The sequence below is a fragment of the Diadema setosum genome, chromosome 2 (genome assembly GCF_964275005.1).
Source record: "Diadema setosum chromosome 2, eeDiaSeto1, whole genome shotgun sequence".
Lineage (NCBI taxonomy): Eukaryota > Metazoa > Echinodermata > Echinoidea > Diadematoida > Diadematidae > Diadema > Diadema setosum.
The window spans coordinates 39,213,140-39,232,907 of NC_092686.1; the positions used below are offsets into that span (position 1 = coordinate 39,213,140).

Genomic DNA, 19,768 nt, shown 5'->3' on the forward strand with positions numbered 1-19,768 from the left:
TGATACACTGTTGTGAAATAAAAACACTTTGTTGAGATATAAAGACACAGCATCTTAGACCTGTCAGTCAAACTGTATATAAATGATTATTTTGATAACAACAGCCCACTATGTCCAGAGCTGACAACCACGCTGATAACGGTACGCGCATGTTGAAAGCAAATTGACTCGGTTGCACGAGTGCAGATGTCCTTGTGCTCACACAGTGGGTGCCTACAGAATCTGAGCATATCCATGACGTCTATTTTGGATATGATTTTCATAAAATCATGAACCTTGTTGAAAAGCGTTGAAAACAGTTAGAGCCTTAATTTTGTGTATTCCTCTTTTTCTGAAATTCAAATTTCAGATACTCTGGAATTATATTGCAATTGGCAATCAACATTAAATGCAACAATTGCATTGGAAAGTTAATTTCCCTCGACCAACTTTTGATCAGAAGAGGTCTGAGGAAATAAAAGAAAATGAGAGAAATTTGTGGACTAAGTTCCTTTCTCAATGCCATAATAGAAACTTAATTTGGATGCATTTTATCCACGTGGCTAGACCCATCGACAGATGACATTTTGTGGAAATTGAGGGGGGCTTGTAGAACAGGACTACTAATTTCAGAGCATCTTCCCCTTGTCCATCCGCATTTCCATCGGCAATGGATTATGACACTCGCGTCAAATATAATGAAATTGTCTTTCGCTTGAAAAGGGACCTATCTGTTCCCTCCATGATGCTTGTGTCATACCCCCCATTTCTATTAATAGTTTGACCCATCGGGTACGAGGCAAGGCGATCCCTAAATGTTAGCACCATCCTGCTCTGCCGTCTTGACTCGAGCATTGTGCAGGTCCTTGCACGCGTTAATACCCCCAATTAACCAGGATACCCCCCCCCCCCCCTTTTGGGAAATAGCTCTGAAGTAGAATACTCCCCTCCCCCCCCCCCCCCTCGTATCTTGGTAAATTGTCTCAGATTATCTTTGCGTCAATGGCTAATATTTTTGTACCGTTGAGCACTAATTGCGGATTTAGCGATGAAAGATTGTGATTCTGCAAATGAAGTCCTAGATTAAGAAATTATGGCTGCCTTCACACAAGATTGTTACCCTCTGTTAACTATTCATGAGCATTATGCGCGAAATTAGTTCTCACATTTTGGGACGTGTTTGTCTGTATTGACAGCTATACACTGATAACATGGATGGTTTGTCATTCAACCACATGCCATAGCCAACCAAAACTTGTGATTACAGATCTTCTGCGCTAGAACTCACAATGCAAAGGTTCATCCAAAGCTAAAAAAGATGATAATAGATCAGTAAATGTATAGCAGAAAACCAGCAACAACCAAAATCCTACTTATACATACACAAAAAATATCTGTAATATACATGTATACAGTACCAGTAGTTATCATACTGTTGCATGAAATAGTTGAAAACAAGAAAGGAGAAGTACATGTATTGACAAGAAGATATCCATGAAATTACAACTCTTAGAATACTTTTACAATGTTTCTATTAAACCAAAAGTGTACACTGGTATGTAACAACTCTGATATGCATGTGACATGCATATAGCAATTCCTTTCTAGACACTTCCTTATTTGACAGAATTAGCAATATATCACTTCCAACTTGCTGAAAGTCTTTCCTGGAAGGAAACTGCAATTTTTCTTCTTCTTTTTTCCAGAGACTTCAAAATCCTACAGGAAAAAGCATCATTCCAATAAAAAGTAACAGGCTGTGAAGTCACATGCATGGTGCTGTGATTTGAAGTGACAACTTACAAGTTAATTAATGGGACTATGAGAATTTCCAGTGAAACGAGCAAACCTACTCTGCATTCTGCTGATAGAAATAAGCTCTGCTGTAATCATGGTTATAATGCGATATGTGTTTTTCCAGGTCACATGGTGCGTATTCAGGGGGTTTTCGTGTCACCCTTGATGTACTGATTGAGTACAAGAAAATTGGCTCTTTCACTGCGTGATTTTAGTTTCCTGATGCACACTGACTCTCCGAGCATCCTTGTGAAAGTAACTGGATTTATGAAGTTTCTCATCCACTGATCTTACTGTAGGTGGCAGCAAACTGTAGGAGAGTGTGCATACAAAACATTGCTACATCTGTATTTTCCTGATTACCCACTGTCTATGAAAGTATAAAGTACTACGTATTCTGTAGCAAAATGTTACCCTGTTATGCACAGGCAGTGTTCTCTGTGTTGCATATATATATGCACAAATATGCATCAGCCATTCAAGTCTGAACTTGTAGTGACAATAGTATCATCATTGCTCAAAATAATTTGTGTAAGACTGATGACTGACCATGTCATTGAGGGATGTAATATAATTCTCGCAAGATAAAAACCAATGCAAGCGTTAGCACTACAAAACACAAGCATTTTTCCGTCGATTCCGTGAGTGAAAAAATGCTTGCACGCCTTTATAATAACGATGCATTCAGATTTCTGTTGTATGTTGCCTCCCCTTTGAGAAGCATGTGAGTATGGGGCCAAACTTTGCTAGCCCTGGTTATTACTCCATGTGAATATGATCGGTTTGTGTTTCTTGATACAAGGCGTAGGAAGACTGAGACTAGGTACACCGATGAACTGGTGTGTCCAGTGAGAAAACAACTCATTTGATGCATTATTCCATCACAGTGTGAACAATGTGATGTGTAGCGACAAGTGAGCAATTGTTTGCGTACAAGTGAAGTGCTAAATATACGACATGCACACTTTGAAGGAGACTCAGGAAGGTGTTCGAGCTCTGTTTGAGGCTAATTTTAGCCGGGCTCGTAGGGAGGATGGTGTCTGACAATGGGTTGAGTCACCGGGCCCGAGTGACGCGAATGAACACCGAAAGAGTGAAAAGGGGAGGACGGGGGGAGGGGCTTTGTCGCAGAGGAGGGTTCGTGGGATTATGTCACGTGGCGTTGCGGGGCAATGATGTCTCTTTGCGCAACGATCTACTTTGGGGGCACAGAATGCATCATGTGATTATGTGTGCTAGCTCGTGCGTGTGGGCACGTAGCGTCTATAATAATAAACACTGAAATTAGCTAAAATTACGTTTTACACTGCCCCACTACCTTTGCCATACCGGTGCTACATATATGTGTGTGCATGAAATCAGCTGCAAAACCATTTGATTGAAGGTGCCTGTGAACCGACACATTCACTTCATAATACACACAACTGTGTGACATATGTATGGTTTCCTTGTCTTTTCTTTTCCTTAATCATGCAAAATGAAAAGTGTGCAATAGCAAAGACATTTATTAATTTGGTCCGAAGTTATATATCATGTCAATGCCACAAATAGAAATGACAAACTAATATTGAATTCCAGTGTGTGCTCAAAGCCAGAATGCTCTCCTGCTTTACTCCTGACGATGATGAACAATGATTTCGGTCACGTGAATGAGCCGTCTGTTGATATTCACGGCTAGATTGACTTCTATTTGCCATGATGATTCAGACTGCTGAGTCCCTAATAGACTTGATGCATCACTGATAGTGAGACCTGGGAGACGGGGGTTGCTCGCGCAAAGAGTGGCACACGCGTGCAAACGCCATTGACTCCAATGTGAATGAGCGCTAATCAACGTCCAATGTCAGATGAGCAGTGTTCCCAATTCCTCCCCATGTCATTATGTGGTAGATAGTCAGAATTCATTGAATAGCTAATCTGTACTACCCTCTGTCATTTCATCTTGATTGCATACAATGTATCATACTGGACCCGCCCACCTCTTACATTACAGAATATCCAATACATGTAGAAGGTGATGTTGAATAAATACCATTTCATATCTGTTAGTGCATTGCATTCAAAAATATTTACATTTTTACAACTAGGCAATGTCAAAACAAATGGTTCAGGGATATGAATCACAAACTTAGCTATCATCATTAAAGTATCAAGAAGCCGTTCATCCATCTGCTCCATCATCATCAGCTGCAGTGCAGTCAACGAGCTTGGAAAAAAGAATTATTTTTAAAAAAAAGATGTTGCAGCCACATGTACATGACACTCTTGCAGAGGCAAACTCAAAAACTGGTAGACTCACAGACAATAAAAAATGTTGACAGATGTTGTGTGGGAAAAGTGCTAAAGTGATGTCATGATCTTATTGATACTCATGATTGAAGTTAAACAGGTGAATGTTTGAAAAACAGAAACTTAGTGCATGCAATAGCATTTTTTGAAGGACATCTCAATACAAATTTTGCATTTTCTTTTCGTACATAAATATGTCATCATGTTGGAGCTGTATTTTTTAGCAGTTGATACGTATCTGGTATATCGCACACTTCAAATAGCATTACTGAAGAAGTCTACATTTCATGTCCGTGGGTCATTTATAGCATCTCCTATCTCAGAGTGTGTCCTATATGTGCTGTGTTAATCATGCCCTCTTTCCCCCATAGAATAGTGAGTACTGTACTGCTTCAGCATCCAATTGTGTAATGTAATAATTTTTTTTTTTGTCCCAAGTGTGCATGTGTAGTGATGTACAACTGTAATGTGTAATGATATCATCAGCTTTGCAGAACAACCAGTTCTCAGCTGACGTTGCAGAACTGCACAAAAACTCTGGAAAGTGTGCAGTTGGATGTGAAGTGTATACACTAGACTATGTGACTTCTCATTGAATAACACCAGCTTGTGCACCTATCAGTACAGCTAGTGTAGTTCGTACTTACTGATACAATTGTCGGCAACCAGCAGCTAATAATACGCATCCATGAATGGTGAAGAATGGAATGAAATTTTCTTGGAGGGGTAAATCAGATGAGTGATAAATGATAATTATGATGAATAGCCCTATTTCATTGAATACCGGAATACCCTGTCCTGGTATGGACTATATATTCTGTATGTGATACGTATTAACGGCATAATTTACCATTTGCAGATGAAACAAAAACCCAGCATTAGTGCTTTAAAATAGTTCTGAAATGTGAGATAGGAATAGAAACAACTACTGTCAAAATTTGAATCCATATAATCGATGTAAAGTGTTGTTAAATACACAAAATGTGAACAATAGTTATAATGAAAATGTTTCCAGACTAAACCGTCTACAGTTACAGTTCATTTAGAAAAACACTGATATCTCCTTATATTTTCAGCTTTATCGCGAAAATTTTATATGGTAGGATGTTTTGTGATTCAACTGACCTACACATACAATACTATGCATCAAGTGTGATATCTTGAACATTTTTTAAATGACTGCTCCCAAAGGTAAACTGGACCTTTAAAAGAGTATTATGTTTCCCCCATTATCATACAAGTCATGTAGGATGAGTAAGGGTATTTTTGTGATATTCCTTTACCAACAGCTAATGCTTTTCCTCATCTCACCCTGTAGGGCAGTTACAGTACATGTAGATATAATAGATGAAATACAGAATTAAAGGGTGTGTACAGTTCTGGTCGAGGTGAGGATTTAGCTTTTAACGTTTTGCGAGATATTCAGAAATCACTCTATGAGATGTCAAAGAGCATGCAGTTCTAAGGGGTATCAAAAGTTTATTCGATGAAAATCGGTTTTGAAATGGCTGAGATATCCAAAAACAAGGTGAAACAAAGAGATCCTAATAAAGTTGTGGCATGTCGCCTTTTATTATCAGCACTTTTTTGGATATCTCAGCCATTTGAAAACCAATTTTCATCAAATACACTGTAAACGTTGAATTCTTCTTAAAATTACACGCTCTTTCATATTTCATAAGAGGCTTTTCATTATCTCACTTAGGAATATTCAAAACATGAATCCCCACCTCAACCAGTACTGTACAGTCCCTTTAAATTGTAAACTACTGTAAATCAGATGTCAGTGTATACCCCGCTCAAGACAAGGGGAGAGCTTTGCAATGGAAAAGTATGGCTGATCTACAGAGAAGATCAGTTACACCAACGCTCTCCCTTTCTTTCAAATGGTAGCATATCTTCAGTGCAAATTCTGCCCCAAGGCAAATGTGACTAATGCTACACAATGACCATTATCACTGGAGGTAATTGCACTCCGCGCGGCTGCCTAATTTGGCGCGTGCCCGACAATGCGCCTCCCCCCGCTTGCGATCCTGTTGATTGCCAGGCGGTGGAGTTTGTGTCGGTAGATTCTGCAGAATGGGTAGGTTCCTCCTTCATGAGCCTGGGGGATGGGGGGGAGGATTTGTAGAGGGAGTGATGCCGGTATAGTTTGGGGCAATTTTCCACCCCGCCAAGTTCTTAATTTGATTGCGACGATTGCTTATGTGGAGATGCATGCGTTTGTGCTGGGAACGTGCTGTGTCTACTGTGGCAGAGTCATCAAGTCGAGATGACGTCAGGTCTTAATAAGGAAAATTTCACCGTTTACAGAAGCTCCTGATATAGTTTCTGTTTCAATCTAGTCATTTTCCACAAACGTTCTCCAGTTTATTACATCTCATTGAACATTTTATCCTTTCAGCAAAGATTGCATGACTTGTGTATACATGCAATTGCAGTTCTGAACAAAAATATTATTGACAAATTTCACGAAAAGCGTTATTCCAACTTCTGTGTAAGGTGGATCACATAGAGGAATCTATATTTCTCAACTGCAGTGGATTTCTTATTTATCAAACTAATTTTATTGTGAATACATTTCCCCCCTTTTTTTTTTGGGTGGGGGGGGGGGGATGGTTGGGAGGTATGTCCAGTAATTCTGGTTGATATCTCAAGTATTTTTCACATCAGGTTCAGAATGGGCAGCTACAATTACAGATGTCCAATTAGCATACAGACAAAAACTGAATTGCATAGGTACATTTTGTTTTATAGATAGAAACACATAGAATAAATATCTAAGGTAAAATGTTTGTTTACTAATGATCGCGGTAATTTGCCAGGTATTGGGTTCCCCTGATCTGGTTTCATTTTAGCCCATTGTTGTGTCAGTGCAGTAGGTCAGTGACCTCAACTGCTCTTGAAGCACCAGAGTCATAATGGCTTGTCAGTGTAATTTGATGTGATTGTGCTGTAATGAGGCGGATTGACTGGGGCTCTATCGGTTGGATCACTGAAAGCTGGTGTCCCCATATTCTGTTACAGTTGTACAGAGAATTCTGGGCCGCCATGGTTGCATCCTAATGCACTTTGCTGACAGTACTCAGCAGCAGCTATTCAAAACAAGCATTGAAAAATAATCTGACAAAAAGGCAGGAATATGAGTTTATGATGTGCTCTGATAACAGGTTGAGAAAACAATGACTCCTATTGCAGGATCCGCATCGTAATATTTGTTTTTAGCTGGCATTGTTATAAAAAAAATGGTGATTGTATTTAAACTATCTGTGATTCTAAGATCCTCTCTTCCTATGGATTTTGAAAGGGCCATGTAAATAAAACTATTAAACAGATTAAAATTAAAGATACTGAAGATTTCCTTCTATCACATGTTCAAATATGGAATAACAGTGAATGCAAGACATTAACCATTCACTTTAGGCATGGGTTCGTTTCATCGACATCATAGTATATCATACCAGACTTCATCTATTTTAAGTCTTAGCCGGACCTGTGCAGTGTTCTAGAATAGAGATCCACTTACATTGTCTGAGTAGAATAACTTCCTCCGTACAATCATGGTAATGTTTATTCACATGAAATATATTTATCCAAGTGTTTATCATTAAGATAACAAGGCAATGTGATCTGTCATTCGTTACAGGCCTGAGCTTAAAGTGGAATAATAGCTTTTAATAATCACTTCAAGTGCCTTTCCTCTTTTAGGGGCAAGCATATTAGAGTACTTGTGTTTTAAATGAGGCATGCCCTTTAAAAGGGAAAGTACATCAAAAATGTATGTCTTTAGTATTAAGAAATGTACATGTATGCCACTTTATTATACTGATAACTGCCCAAGTATACGTGGGACTTGTCTTCAGTGGGTCAGATATTAGACTTTTTATTTTTTGGTACAAAATGTTTCCATCCCTTTGTCAGCATTCGCATTTTGGGAAAGTATGTGAATTTTTAGGGGTTTTTTTTTCAATATTTTTCATCATACAGGTGTAAATTGTTTATAGGTATTTACCTAAGTACTTTAATATTGATTGATTGATTTATTTATTTTTTACTACAAATTATTGTTATGTATGTTGCACATTACTTGCGACGTTGCTAGAAATAAAAAAAGAAAGAAATCAGATTCACATGCCCCAGGAGTATGATGACAAATTTCACCTCTGTGAATTCACGCCTGCTTGCTCTTTTTTCCCCTTCATTTTTGTGGATTAGCTTTAATAGCTCCTTTACCCTGTATTGACTTCAAAAATCCTCATTTTTGTGTGTGTGTGTGTGTGGTCACTAATCTAATTAGACACATGCAGTACATTACCATTTACTACTTAAGTAGAGCATATATGTATATTACATGTGGACTGCATAGTCTATGCATATTGATAGACCCTTACCCTCTGTTTCCCATTATACTCTAGAGTGTTGCTGAAGTGGAAACTGTTGTAAATGTAAACCAAACCCCAACGGGAAGTGGTTGATGGCTATAGTATGAAGTGTCGATACACAACATCATACATGTGATGGAAACAGTTTATTATTTTGCTTTCCCCTCCCCTCCCTCTCTCCCTCTCTCTCCTTTTCTTTCTCTTTCTCTCCATCTCTCCTTCCCTCTATCTTCTCTTCATTTCTCTGCCCCTTATCCCTGTATTCAGTGCTGGCTGCGGAAGGACAGGCACAATATGTGTGATTGACTACGTCAGGAATGCACTGGCTTGGGAGGTGAGACAGTTTGAGGTCCTTGTACTTCTTGAACATCAACAGGGTGTACACTCTGGCTCATGTTCCTTTTTGTCGTATAGAGTATGTCCCAAAAAAAAATTACAATCCACTTTTCGCATTGATAACGCCCAATATGATTAAACCGTCTAAATGCTACTTCACGGTCTTAAGATATAACATCTTAGCTCTATTTTGAAGAAAACCCCATTCAGTTTGGTTAAGCAGTCACAGAGAAATGTGGATTGTTTTTAAGCATGTCATGAGTCTGATTTTTCCAAGTTTTAGCACTTGGATGCTCTTGAAACTGCATATTGATTTGTGAACACAATAGCCAGAACTTGGAGGGAGGAGATTTCTGACATGCTCTACAAAATTCCTCATTTCTCTTTGACCACTGAAGCAAATCAAATTGGGTTTTCTGTAAGATGTGGGCAATGAGTTGTAGTTTCATACCCTGAAATTGTATTTGGATTGATTCACTATTTTTAAAGCTATCATTGTGGATGGTACCGTTGTAATTTTATTTGTTTATTTATTTTTTTTATTATTATTATTTTTTTTTTGGGGGGGGGGGACATACTGTATACTGACTGCCATCAGGGTCATAATGCAAATCCGTGACCATAGTTGACTCTATTTAGAGAGATGTATTGTTACCCTTGGCCCTGCCTCAGGTTATGGCATGTTTGACAATTTAATGAGAATCAATGCTTGACTAGGAATTTCACCCTGGTCCAAATGAAAAAGTCATCAATATTTGTTGTCCCCGCCGAACGAGTTCGAGCAGGGGACTATGAAACGGGCTCCGTACGTGTGTGTGTCCGTCCGTGTGTCCGTGTGTCCGTGTGTCCGTCCGTGTGTGCGTCCGTGTGTGATCAAAATGTTCAAAATGCTACTCCTTCGCCATTTCTAACCCGATTTTGATTCTGTTTGCTTTATATGATAGCACTACATGGGAGCTTTGAAACTTGTATACAGAATTTCAATTGTGACCTTTGACCTTGACCTTTGACCTATATTGTACATTTTGCTTCAAAATGCTACTCCTTCGCCATTTCTAACCCGATTTCGATTCCGTTTGCTTTATATGATGGCACTAGGTGAGGGCTTCAAAACTTCTACACAGAATTTTGACCTTTGACTTCTTTGACCTTTGACCTTGATTTTTGACCTATATTGTACATTTTGCTTCAAAATGCTACTCCTTCGCCATTTCTAACCCGATTTCGATTCCGTTTGCTTTATATGATGGCACTAGGTGAGGGCTTCAAAACTTCTACACAGAATTTTGACCTTTGACTTCTTTGACCTTTGACCTTGATTTTTGACCTATATTGTACATTGCCTACAAAATGCTACTCCTTCGCCATTTCTAACCCGATTTTGATTCCGTTTACTTTATGTGATGGCACTAGGTGAGGGCTTCAAAACTTCTACACAGAATTTTGACCTTTGACTTCTTTGACCTTTGACCTTGATTTTTGACCTATATTGTACATTTTGCTACAAAATGCTACTCCTTTGCCATTTGTAACCCGATTTCAATTCCGTTTGCTTTAAGTGATGGCACTAGGTGAGGGCTTCAAAACTTCTACACAGAATTTTGACCTTTGACTTCTTTGACCTTTGACCTTGATTTTTTTACCTATATTGTACATTGGCTACAAAATGCTACTCCTTCGCCATTTCTAACCCGATTTCGATTCCGTTTGCTTTATGTGATGGCACTAGGTGAGGGCTTCAAAACTTCTACATAGAATTTTGACCTTTGACCTTCATCTTTTTACCTATATTGTACATTTTGCTACTAAATGCTACTTCCGGCGGGGACATATATTACGCACCGCGTAATTTCTACTTTTCCTTGTTTTATATATGTTTGTTTTACTTGCTCAATGATACCACATTTTTAAGGAATAAATGAGGGTTGCAACTGATTGACAAATTGCCCTACATAAATAAGCACTGAATTGATCAGTGTTTTTAGTAGTAGCTATGATAAAAAAATCATGGGCGTACATACTCGAGCAAGATTCGAACCTACGACCTCCTGATCACCGGACAGGCGTCAATGTAGGGAAATTTGTCAGTCAGTTGCAATGAAAAACACCTCGACGGAAGAATTTCATGAATTTGAATAAATGAGGGAATTTTTTTTTAAACCTCAACTGAACAATGCTGTACTGACCTCATCAATTTCAGATCACTTGTGGGCTGCAAGTTTTATAAGCTCACTGCTAAATACATCATTGCTTGCAGAGTTGCTTAAATTGCTCCTTAAGAAAGCTTTACCAAGGCTATAAGGTGAACAGCAATGAGTACTGTGTTAACAAGTGCTCTACTTAAAAAAGGAATGAAGTTTTATCATCTTCCAAAGAATGCTCTTTCACTGGTAGAAACTTCTGAAGAGTTTGTGCGGAAAGAATTCTGTGGTTGCCTTGGTTCCCAGGTGAAAGGGAAACGAGAAACATGAACTGACAAGGAAATATGGAATATAAGTAAATGAAATATGATAAAATTGCACTATGCAGGAAGAGAAAACAACACTGGATATACATTTGTATACAGTGTGATGTATCTATGCTTGTATATCTTATGTGCGCACAATGTAAATGATATGGATGCACATCATATTCATTTCTTCTACAGCGAATCGACCAGAATTTCAGCCTGTATGACATCATTCTGGATATGAGGAAACAGAGACATGCCATTGTCCAGACGAAGGTAAACAAAATGATATAATCTACCACTATATCCATGATAATGGCAGATACTAGACACTAACTTGTCATACCATGATATTAACGAGTGCTGGCAGTTATGGGACAACTTTATCTCAAAGATGAAGCAATGATAGTGTGATAATCTATCATGAAAATTTTGACAAATTCTATTAGAAAAAAAACCCAAAAGAAACAAACTTGTGTAGTTATGAGAATTGGTAAGTGCTGAAATAAGAGATCAGCCAAAATGATTTGAAATCATTTCATTTGTCCCGTCATGGGAAACAGGAAGTGATGTTATATGAATCATTTTACATTTTTCTTCTTCAAAAGGAAGGAGAAGAAGAAGAAATTAATTTTGGGAAGTCATGTACCATAAATTGTACTTAGGCTGTAGTGACTACAATCCCTTACTGGATTTTGATCACAGGCTGAAATGTGCGTGATTCTGTCATGAATTGTAAATGTGTTGCATTGTAGTCTGAGCATGATTCCAAGGACCAAATTTAAAGACAAAAAGAATATACAATCTGTGGTGGCATGTTGGCAGGACAAAACATGTATTCAGATGGGGAACCATTGATTCGCAATGTGGAAGGGGAATGTGATATCTCCATTTTGTAGACTCGTTTCCTGGGTTGCACAAACCCAGAAAGTTGTGCTCCTGGATATATGATTGAACATTTGTTGTGTAGTGCAAATGAACCCATTCTTGTTTGCATACCTATATTTACTGCTGGAACTGTGATATGTTTTATGCATACTGTTTTTGTTGTTGTTTTAAAGAAAGAAGAGAAAGAGAGAAAACTTAGGGGCCTATACAACAAATAATTTACCCCATAAGTATACTGTATGTGCATACTTGTAAAGGGAATTTTATGCATGTTTATGAGTCGGTAAAATGATGTGTACTGTGGTATGTGGTATTTGATGTACACAGAATGTTATGAATGTACAATGCAATATAATTCATTTTTATGTAAAGAACTGATTTCATATGATACTTTTTGTGCATAAATGGAGAAGTAATAACAAAGATACAGGTTCCACTAGATTTCATGCAGGCCTACTTGTCATCTACTGTATAAAGTACATTGCAGCTATTAAAGTGCCACATTTATGGGGGGAAAAAGGCCCCCCCCCCCAAAAAAAAAAAAAAAAAAAAAAAAATGCAGATTTTGCAATATTCATGAGATCAGAACTCATTTTATTGCTCAGGGCCTTTTATATCCTATTCAAATGATATATTCACTAAAGCTATTAGAGCAGAAAATATTTGCTATTCCTGTGGTTAAAAACACCAACAACAAAAATGAAAACAAATTATCAGCATTCTTGCACTCTGTCTTTTTTTCTCTCTTTATCTTTGTTGTTGTTTTCTTTTCTTGATATTGTATGACTTCTTAGAATCAGTACGAGTTGGTGCACAGGGCGGTGGTCACTTTGTTCCAGAACGCCCTCGGTATCAAGCCAGAGAGCAAGGACGACTTCGGCCACAACTACGAAAATGTGCAACTCAGACACGACCACCATGTTGAACAGGTATCGCAACATTAATGTTCCTGACAGGCCAAGCCAATGTTTTTTTCTGTGAACTACAACTGTAGATGCTGCAAGTGAATGCAATACGTGCACAAAGCATAGAATCTTGGTACAGGCGTGTCTCATATTTGATTTACATGCCTTTGATTCAGCTTCTTCTGATGTAAGGCATTGTTATTAGAGCTGATATCATTGGTAATAATACTTCTTCAAATTTACGTGTCAAATATGGCTGTGTGGGACTGGCACAATTTCAACCGTTATCTACAGGTGTAGTCATGACTAACAGCCATCATAGTGATAGAGAAACCAATCTGGTCTGTTGACAGTAGACAATCTATGAATGAAGGTGTGATCATGTACAGTACAATATTGTACTTTATAGTTCAGAAGTATGTCCTATGAGCTGAATCATGTTCATTGTGATAAAGTAATTTAAGAAGAAACATTCACGTAATCAGGTCTTCTCCTTGGGAATATTTCAATGAACTTCACTTATCTGTATTTTTGTAGCTGAGAGTATTTTGGTACACCTCTTATTATCTCCTCAAATACCTGAATGTTTGTTTGTTTGTTTGTTTGTTTGTTTGTTTGTTTTGGGGGGAGGGTGTGTAAGTTATTAAATAGATCATAATATACACTGTGATTCACAATGAAAAATCCACACCTCAAATTATTCCAGGTTTAGAGTAATGAGTGACAGAGTACTAAATTTACTTTCTATCTATTTCAGTGCCTTTGCTATTGATATTGGCATGTCTCTCACCCTCACTGAATACCCCTGTGTGTGGTGATAATCATGAATGACATTACTGGCTTACATTACTTGTGTTGGTGAAAGAATGTGAACAGGAGTCAATGTCGCATCGCAGTTAAGCAGCGCAATGCTGCTTCCTGTGCAGTCAAATGAATACAAGTTGAGAGTGATTCATTTCTGGCTGTCAATGTAATTAGTCCCCTCTCTGGCAACACAACCTTTTCTCGGTCCGACTGAAAGACAGACAGACAGACAGACAGACAGACAGAGATATAGAGAGAAAAAGGGGGAAAGGAAGAGGGAAAAACAGAAAAAAAAAAAAAAACTTCATAGAGAAAGGGTTCAGAGCTGGATCGAGGCCATCAGGTGACTTGGCACTCACCCCCATGCCCTGTACCCTTGACCCCGGGTCATTACAGTGTACACTGGGGATTGCACTCCCAGCTAGCACCAAATGGGTTCGTGCTGATTGCCACTCGCGAGCTGTGTGCGCCGCGATTAGCAGTTAATCCATTTCATGTGCTCATGTGTTGCATTGGCATGTGCCCAGTAATTTTTTTTTTTTTTTACTTTAATTTTGATAGGCAGTGAAATTGAGTAGTATTTCTGTGTGAGCACAATTCTGTACTCTGTAGCCACTACCTTTGAAAACAGGTTATGAATTAGTACTCATTTCCATTTGAAGTCGCCAAAAAACCTTGCCATTGGTCTATTTGTGTGCCATGTTCACATGCTCAACTCAGTCAACAGCATGACAACTTTGAATATTTTGCTCAACTGCACAACCACGCATGAACTGATTTGTTTTGAACTCTGGCCATTTAGCCATTATAACTTTGTCAAAAAATTTACATCGCATCAAAGCCAGAAGTTTATGCTATGATATTGCTAACAGCGCTTTGTAGCATAAATGCTTCAGTAAAGAGTTACATGGCTTTGAAAAAAAAAAAAAGAATGATTTCCAAAAGTGCCCATGCCTTGTGTTAAACAGAATAATGTAGCACACAGGGAGAATTACACCATTGCAAACAAAATAAGATTTCATTCATATCATGTAAAAATAAACTTGTGATTACAACTGCTCAGTCTAGGCACAGTCCAAATGGAGTGTCTGAGACTGGCCGCCTTGGATGCATGCACTGATGTGCTTTCCGTTGAAACAGGGACTTTTTACTGAGGCAGTAATACAAGTGCAGGTGACACATACTCTGCTATCATACGTATACCTGTGAAATGAAAAGAACATGCAGCCATGAAATCAAACTTTATTTGCTTGGTCTATGTCTGCATCACTTGTGCAATACAGTAAAAGAATATTTTTGCATTTGTGACAAAAGTGCACAAGTTTTTAAATTTAGACACCATGAATGTTTGCACGCATACCCTCTTCTCAAATTGATGCTTTGTTGTACATGATCATGTGGAAAGACATGTGTATTCGTGGCTGTATGTGTAGTTATAGAATTAAAAGGTTTCTGCTGGGAGATGCGTTGATGTTGCGTTAGAGCTCCGTATCACTCATCCATTTCTTGACCGGCATCTTCCTTTTTCTCACTGCTGCCCTTAGCCGAGGATGCCCCCCAAGCCACCCAGCCAGAGTTCAGCAGGAGAAAAGCGGGACTCGCAGAGCCACAACTATGTCAACTGCAACATTACATCAAAAGGAGGTAAGGACAATAACGATAAAGGTTGGTAGGAATGATGATTATATTTTCAGTATTATTCTTAATGATATTCGTATTCTTATTATTATTATTGTTACTACTACTTCTACTACTCATCTTAATCATCATCATTACAATGACAGAAATTCAGCAACCACAATTCTGTATACCAAGAGAGCCTCATCAGTGTTGTTTTCAATGCCCAAATATTGCAGGGGACCAAGTTCTCACACCACTATCCACTACAGCCCAGAGTGACAAAACAAATGAGGCTTCCTACCCCTTGCATTTACATCTTGTTTTACATGATTAGCACAATCAGTGACAAATTCTTGTTTTACATGATTAGCACAATCAGTGACAAATTCCGTTTCAGCTGGTCTTGTATTTCAACATGTATTTTTTTTTTCAGGGAAAGCTAGCAACAAGCCTTCCTCTTGTAATTTTGTTCATTGTTTTCTGTTTGTAGTTTCAATGGATGCGGAGGCACCGGCCATGCCAAAACTACCGTCCGCTCCATCCAAGCCATCAAGAGGCAACGACAGCCCTGATGGAAGTACCTACGCAAACTACCATATCGGGTCCGTTACTCCAGAAGCTTCCAAACCGATGCAAGATGGAGCAGGGAAACAGGGCAAGCCTCGCCAGAGCCCTGATGTACGGTACCAGAACAGCTTCCAGTCCACGCTGCTAGCCTTCAAGGACTTTGAGTCCGAATGTGCTGGTCAGCCGGCACCCCCAACTTCGGCATCCTCCACACAAAATCCAGCTTCTCAGACACAGGGACAGACTAAGCCCAAGCTTCCCCAGACTGCAAAGCCGACTGCACTGTCCAGACCTCAAATTGCTGGGAAACCTGGGAAGGTGAAGCCGTCGCTACCCGTCAAACCCACATCGGTGGAAGTTGGGCACAGGGCGGCGCCCGACAGATCGGTCAGCGTGGACGGGACCAGTGCGACGACAAACCCCGCGGGTAAGATGTTTGCCACCAGGCAGGACTCCAATCCGGCATCCAGAGGGGTGGGCAAAGAGGCCCTGAAGCCCACAGAGAAGAGGGAAGCCCTGAAGGTGCCCACCAAACCAGCAAGACTGCTGGAGAAGAGTAAATCTGAGAGTGGAGACAGCTCAAGCTCACCAGGAATACGTCACGGTGCAACCAAAATCACCAAAGGAGGGAAGGGTGAGCGACCCTCCCAGCCACCACCGAGGCCTCCAGCCAATCCCAAACCCTCCCTGGCCAAATCCAGCGGCGACGAGCAAGTGATCGTCAGAGCCCACCACGACTATGAACAAGTCCATTTCAGCCCACCGACAGACAAAAAGGACACGTTTGATATGCCCAGTGAGAGGAATGTCAGGGGTTCTCCTACGTCACAGATGGACAGCAGTAAAGATACCAGCATTGTGCGCAGGAAGACGGACTCTAACCGAAAACTCTCAAATGGCTCTGTCCCGTCATTTGGCGGTGCCGACAGCAGGGCGCCGCGTAAGAGCAGCTTAGACGCCATGGAGTACGCGTACGTGCAGCAACCCCAGAGCAAGTTGGAGCAGCTTCTGAAGAGCGAGGAGGGACATCAGAAGTTATCCCAATCTTCGGTGTATGCCGAGGCGTACTCGGAGGTCACAGGTGCACCAGTCAATGCGCCCAAAGCTGCTTTGAGGTCATCGGGCGTCTCTGATCAGCACAAACCACCGGAGAAGCCCAAAAGAGGGGAAAGCTACGTAGGCAACGACAGTGATTACGACCTTGTGGGTATTGGAGCACCTGACCCTGGCGTTGACCCGTTCAATGATGTAGATGGTACTTACTGTGGTGTTGGTCCCATTGGAGGTATGGAGCAAACACATTATATTGTAGACTAGTATACTTTTAATTCAAATTCTTGGAAATATATCTGCCCAATCCACAGAGTCATCAGGTGTTCATTTTATCCTCTTCTTTTAGTCATACTTGTGTGCCACATATAATTTTCCACCAAGTTAAATTAGTCAAGCCTTGAACATGCTTTCATTTGTCATGTGTAACAGGTGTTGTGAATGAATTAATGCCTTTCCATTTGAATGAATTGCTTATCTTGCCTCTTGTAAAATCACTGTAAGGTGAATTGATTTAGGAGAGAAGCATTTTAAGACATCTACAATTTGAAAGTCAAGATATTTTAGAGGCATTCATTTCCTTGAAAAATCGTGATGATTTTACATGCCCTTCCTTAGTTGAATGTGTAAGAGAGAACTTGTTGAAAATATGGCAGTGTGGCAGAAAAATTATGCAACTGTAGATTTGATGCCAGCAAGTGTACCTAACTGAATGTTAACCCATTCCGTACGGGAAATTGATGGCCTGCGTATTTAGTCTGTGGGCATTTCGGAATTCAGTATGGAACAGGCTAACAACAATAACAACAACTTTTGCTCCTAACAATAACTAGAGGAGGCATCATTTTGATTTGATTATGACTGCAACTTTTAGATCTCAGTCATCAGCAAAAGGTTTGACCCTCTCTGGCCAGGAAAAACAAAACAAAACAAAGAAGGGGTGGACTTTGGAACAGTCATACTGGAACAATCATCACTGACACAATGAATGATGTTTATGATATAAGCAAGTAAATTTTCTGGCAAGAAAAAAAGCACAGAAACAGACAGATAAGGATGGCGTTTGTTACAATAATAGCTTTTTACCATGTACATGTACTTGCCATTTGCATTACAGGCTGTACAGTATGTCCTCCCAAAAAAATTACAATGGGGCCCTCCGCAATGATATCTTTAAAAATATTGCATCAATCTAAATACAAATTCAGGGTATGAAACTGTAACTCATTGCCCACATCTTGCAAAAAACCCCATTCGATTTGCTTCAGTGGTCAAAGAGAAATACAGAATTTTGTTGAGGATGTCCAGAGTCTCTTCCGTCCAAATTCTGTCTGTTATTCACACACAAGAGCATTGAATTGCTAAAATTGGAAGAATCAGACTCATGACATGCTTTACAACAATCCACATTTCTCTGTGACTGCTTAACCAAATTGAATGGGGTTTTCTGCAAAAAAAAGCTAAATGTTATATTGTAAGACCCTGAAGTAGCATTTAAAAGAATTAAAATCATATTGCGTGTTATCAGTGCGAAAATCTGATTGTAAATTTTTGTGGACATACTGCAGTAAGCCGCAAAAAAAAATTACAATTAGATTTTCAAATTGATAACACCCAATATGATCGCCCTGTCTAAGTGCTACTTCAGGGTCTTGAAATATAACATCTTAGCTCTATTTTGCAGAAAACCCCATTCAATTTGGTTAAACGCTCACGGAGAAATGTGGGTTGTTGTAAAGCATGTCATGAGTGTGATTCTTCCAATTTTAGCAATTCAATGCTCTCGTGTGTGAATAATAGACAGAATTTGGACGGAAGAGATTCCCGACATCCTCTACAAAATTCCTCATTTCTCTTTGACCAGTGAAGCAAATTGAATGGGGTTTTCTGTAAGATGTGGGCAATGAGTTAAAAAGTTTCATTCCCTGAATTTGTATTTAGATTGATTCACTATTTTTAAAGATATCATTGCGGAGGGCCCCGTTGTAATTTTTTGGGGGGACATACTGTAGTGTTCTGTATGCAGAATTGCATGTACAATTGTAGGTGTCATGAAAAGAGAAATTACCTTTACTTCTGCCCATCACCCAATCAATGAAAATAATGTCTTAGGCTGCCCTCTTGTGGTGAAATGTTTACATTTTGGTTTGATCATGTGATGACAATTCATTCAGATGCTTACCTGAATTTAGAATCTTTCTTGAATGTATCACAAATGAATGTCACCAATAAAACCAGTAGGCTGAGCGATCATTAACTCTGAAGCAATATTTTGCTGTCTGAGCTGTGCTCGGCTAGGGACCAGACTTCAGCCAAGCATCTTGTTTCACTTGCCACCATTTCCTCATTCTAATGTCATTGTCCAAATTTCTCTCGCCATGGCAACCTGCACTGCATCCTTGGCAGTACCCCCACGAGGAGATGACATGGATGATGATGAAGATGTACCCACGGTGCCAGTCAGAACGGCGGAGTCCTACCAGCTGGCAGGCGGTAAGCTAGACGAACAGCTCGCTGCAAGAAGTGTCCCTTAGATGGACTTGTCGAGAGTGTATCAAAGTTTGGCCCAGACTCTTCTTTGAGTTGGCTCTTGATGCTTGTTCACAGGCTTTCCTGATGCCAGGCTTAGATAATGAGAGTTGGCATCTTCAAACACATACATGCCAGGAAACATCTGAATGCAATGCTGTCCAAGTTATAAA

General features: G+C 39.6%; 1 protein-coding gene across 1 annotated transcript in view; it reads left to right on the plus strand.

Moving 5' to 3' along the window:
• The window catches only part of LOC140243282 (uncharacterized), a 101,778-nt gene that overhangs the window by 57,658 nt on the left and 24,352 nt on the right, over window positions 1-19,768 (plus strand). Inside the window, exons 8-13 of the mRNA XM_072322954.1 lie at window positions 8,715-8,781; window positions 11,431-11,508; window positions 12,915-13,049; window positions 15,374-15,473; window positions 15,940-17,301; window positions 19,473-19,559. Coding sequence (XP_072179055.1) covers window positions 8,715-8,781; window positions 11,431-11,508; window positions 12,915-13,049; window positions 15,374-15,473; window positions 15,940-17,301; window positions 19,473-19,559 — 1,829 coding nt within the window. The remainder of the gene's footprint in view (window positions 1-8,714; window positions 8,782-11,430; window positions 11,509-12,914; window positions 13,050-15,373; window positions 15,474-15,939; window positions 17,302-19,472; window positions 19,560-19,768) is intronic.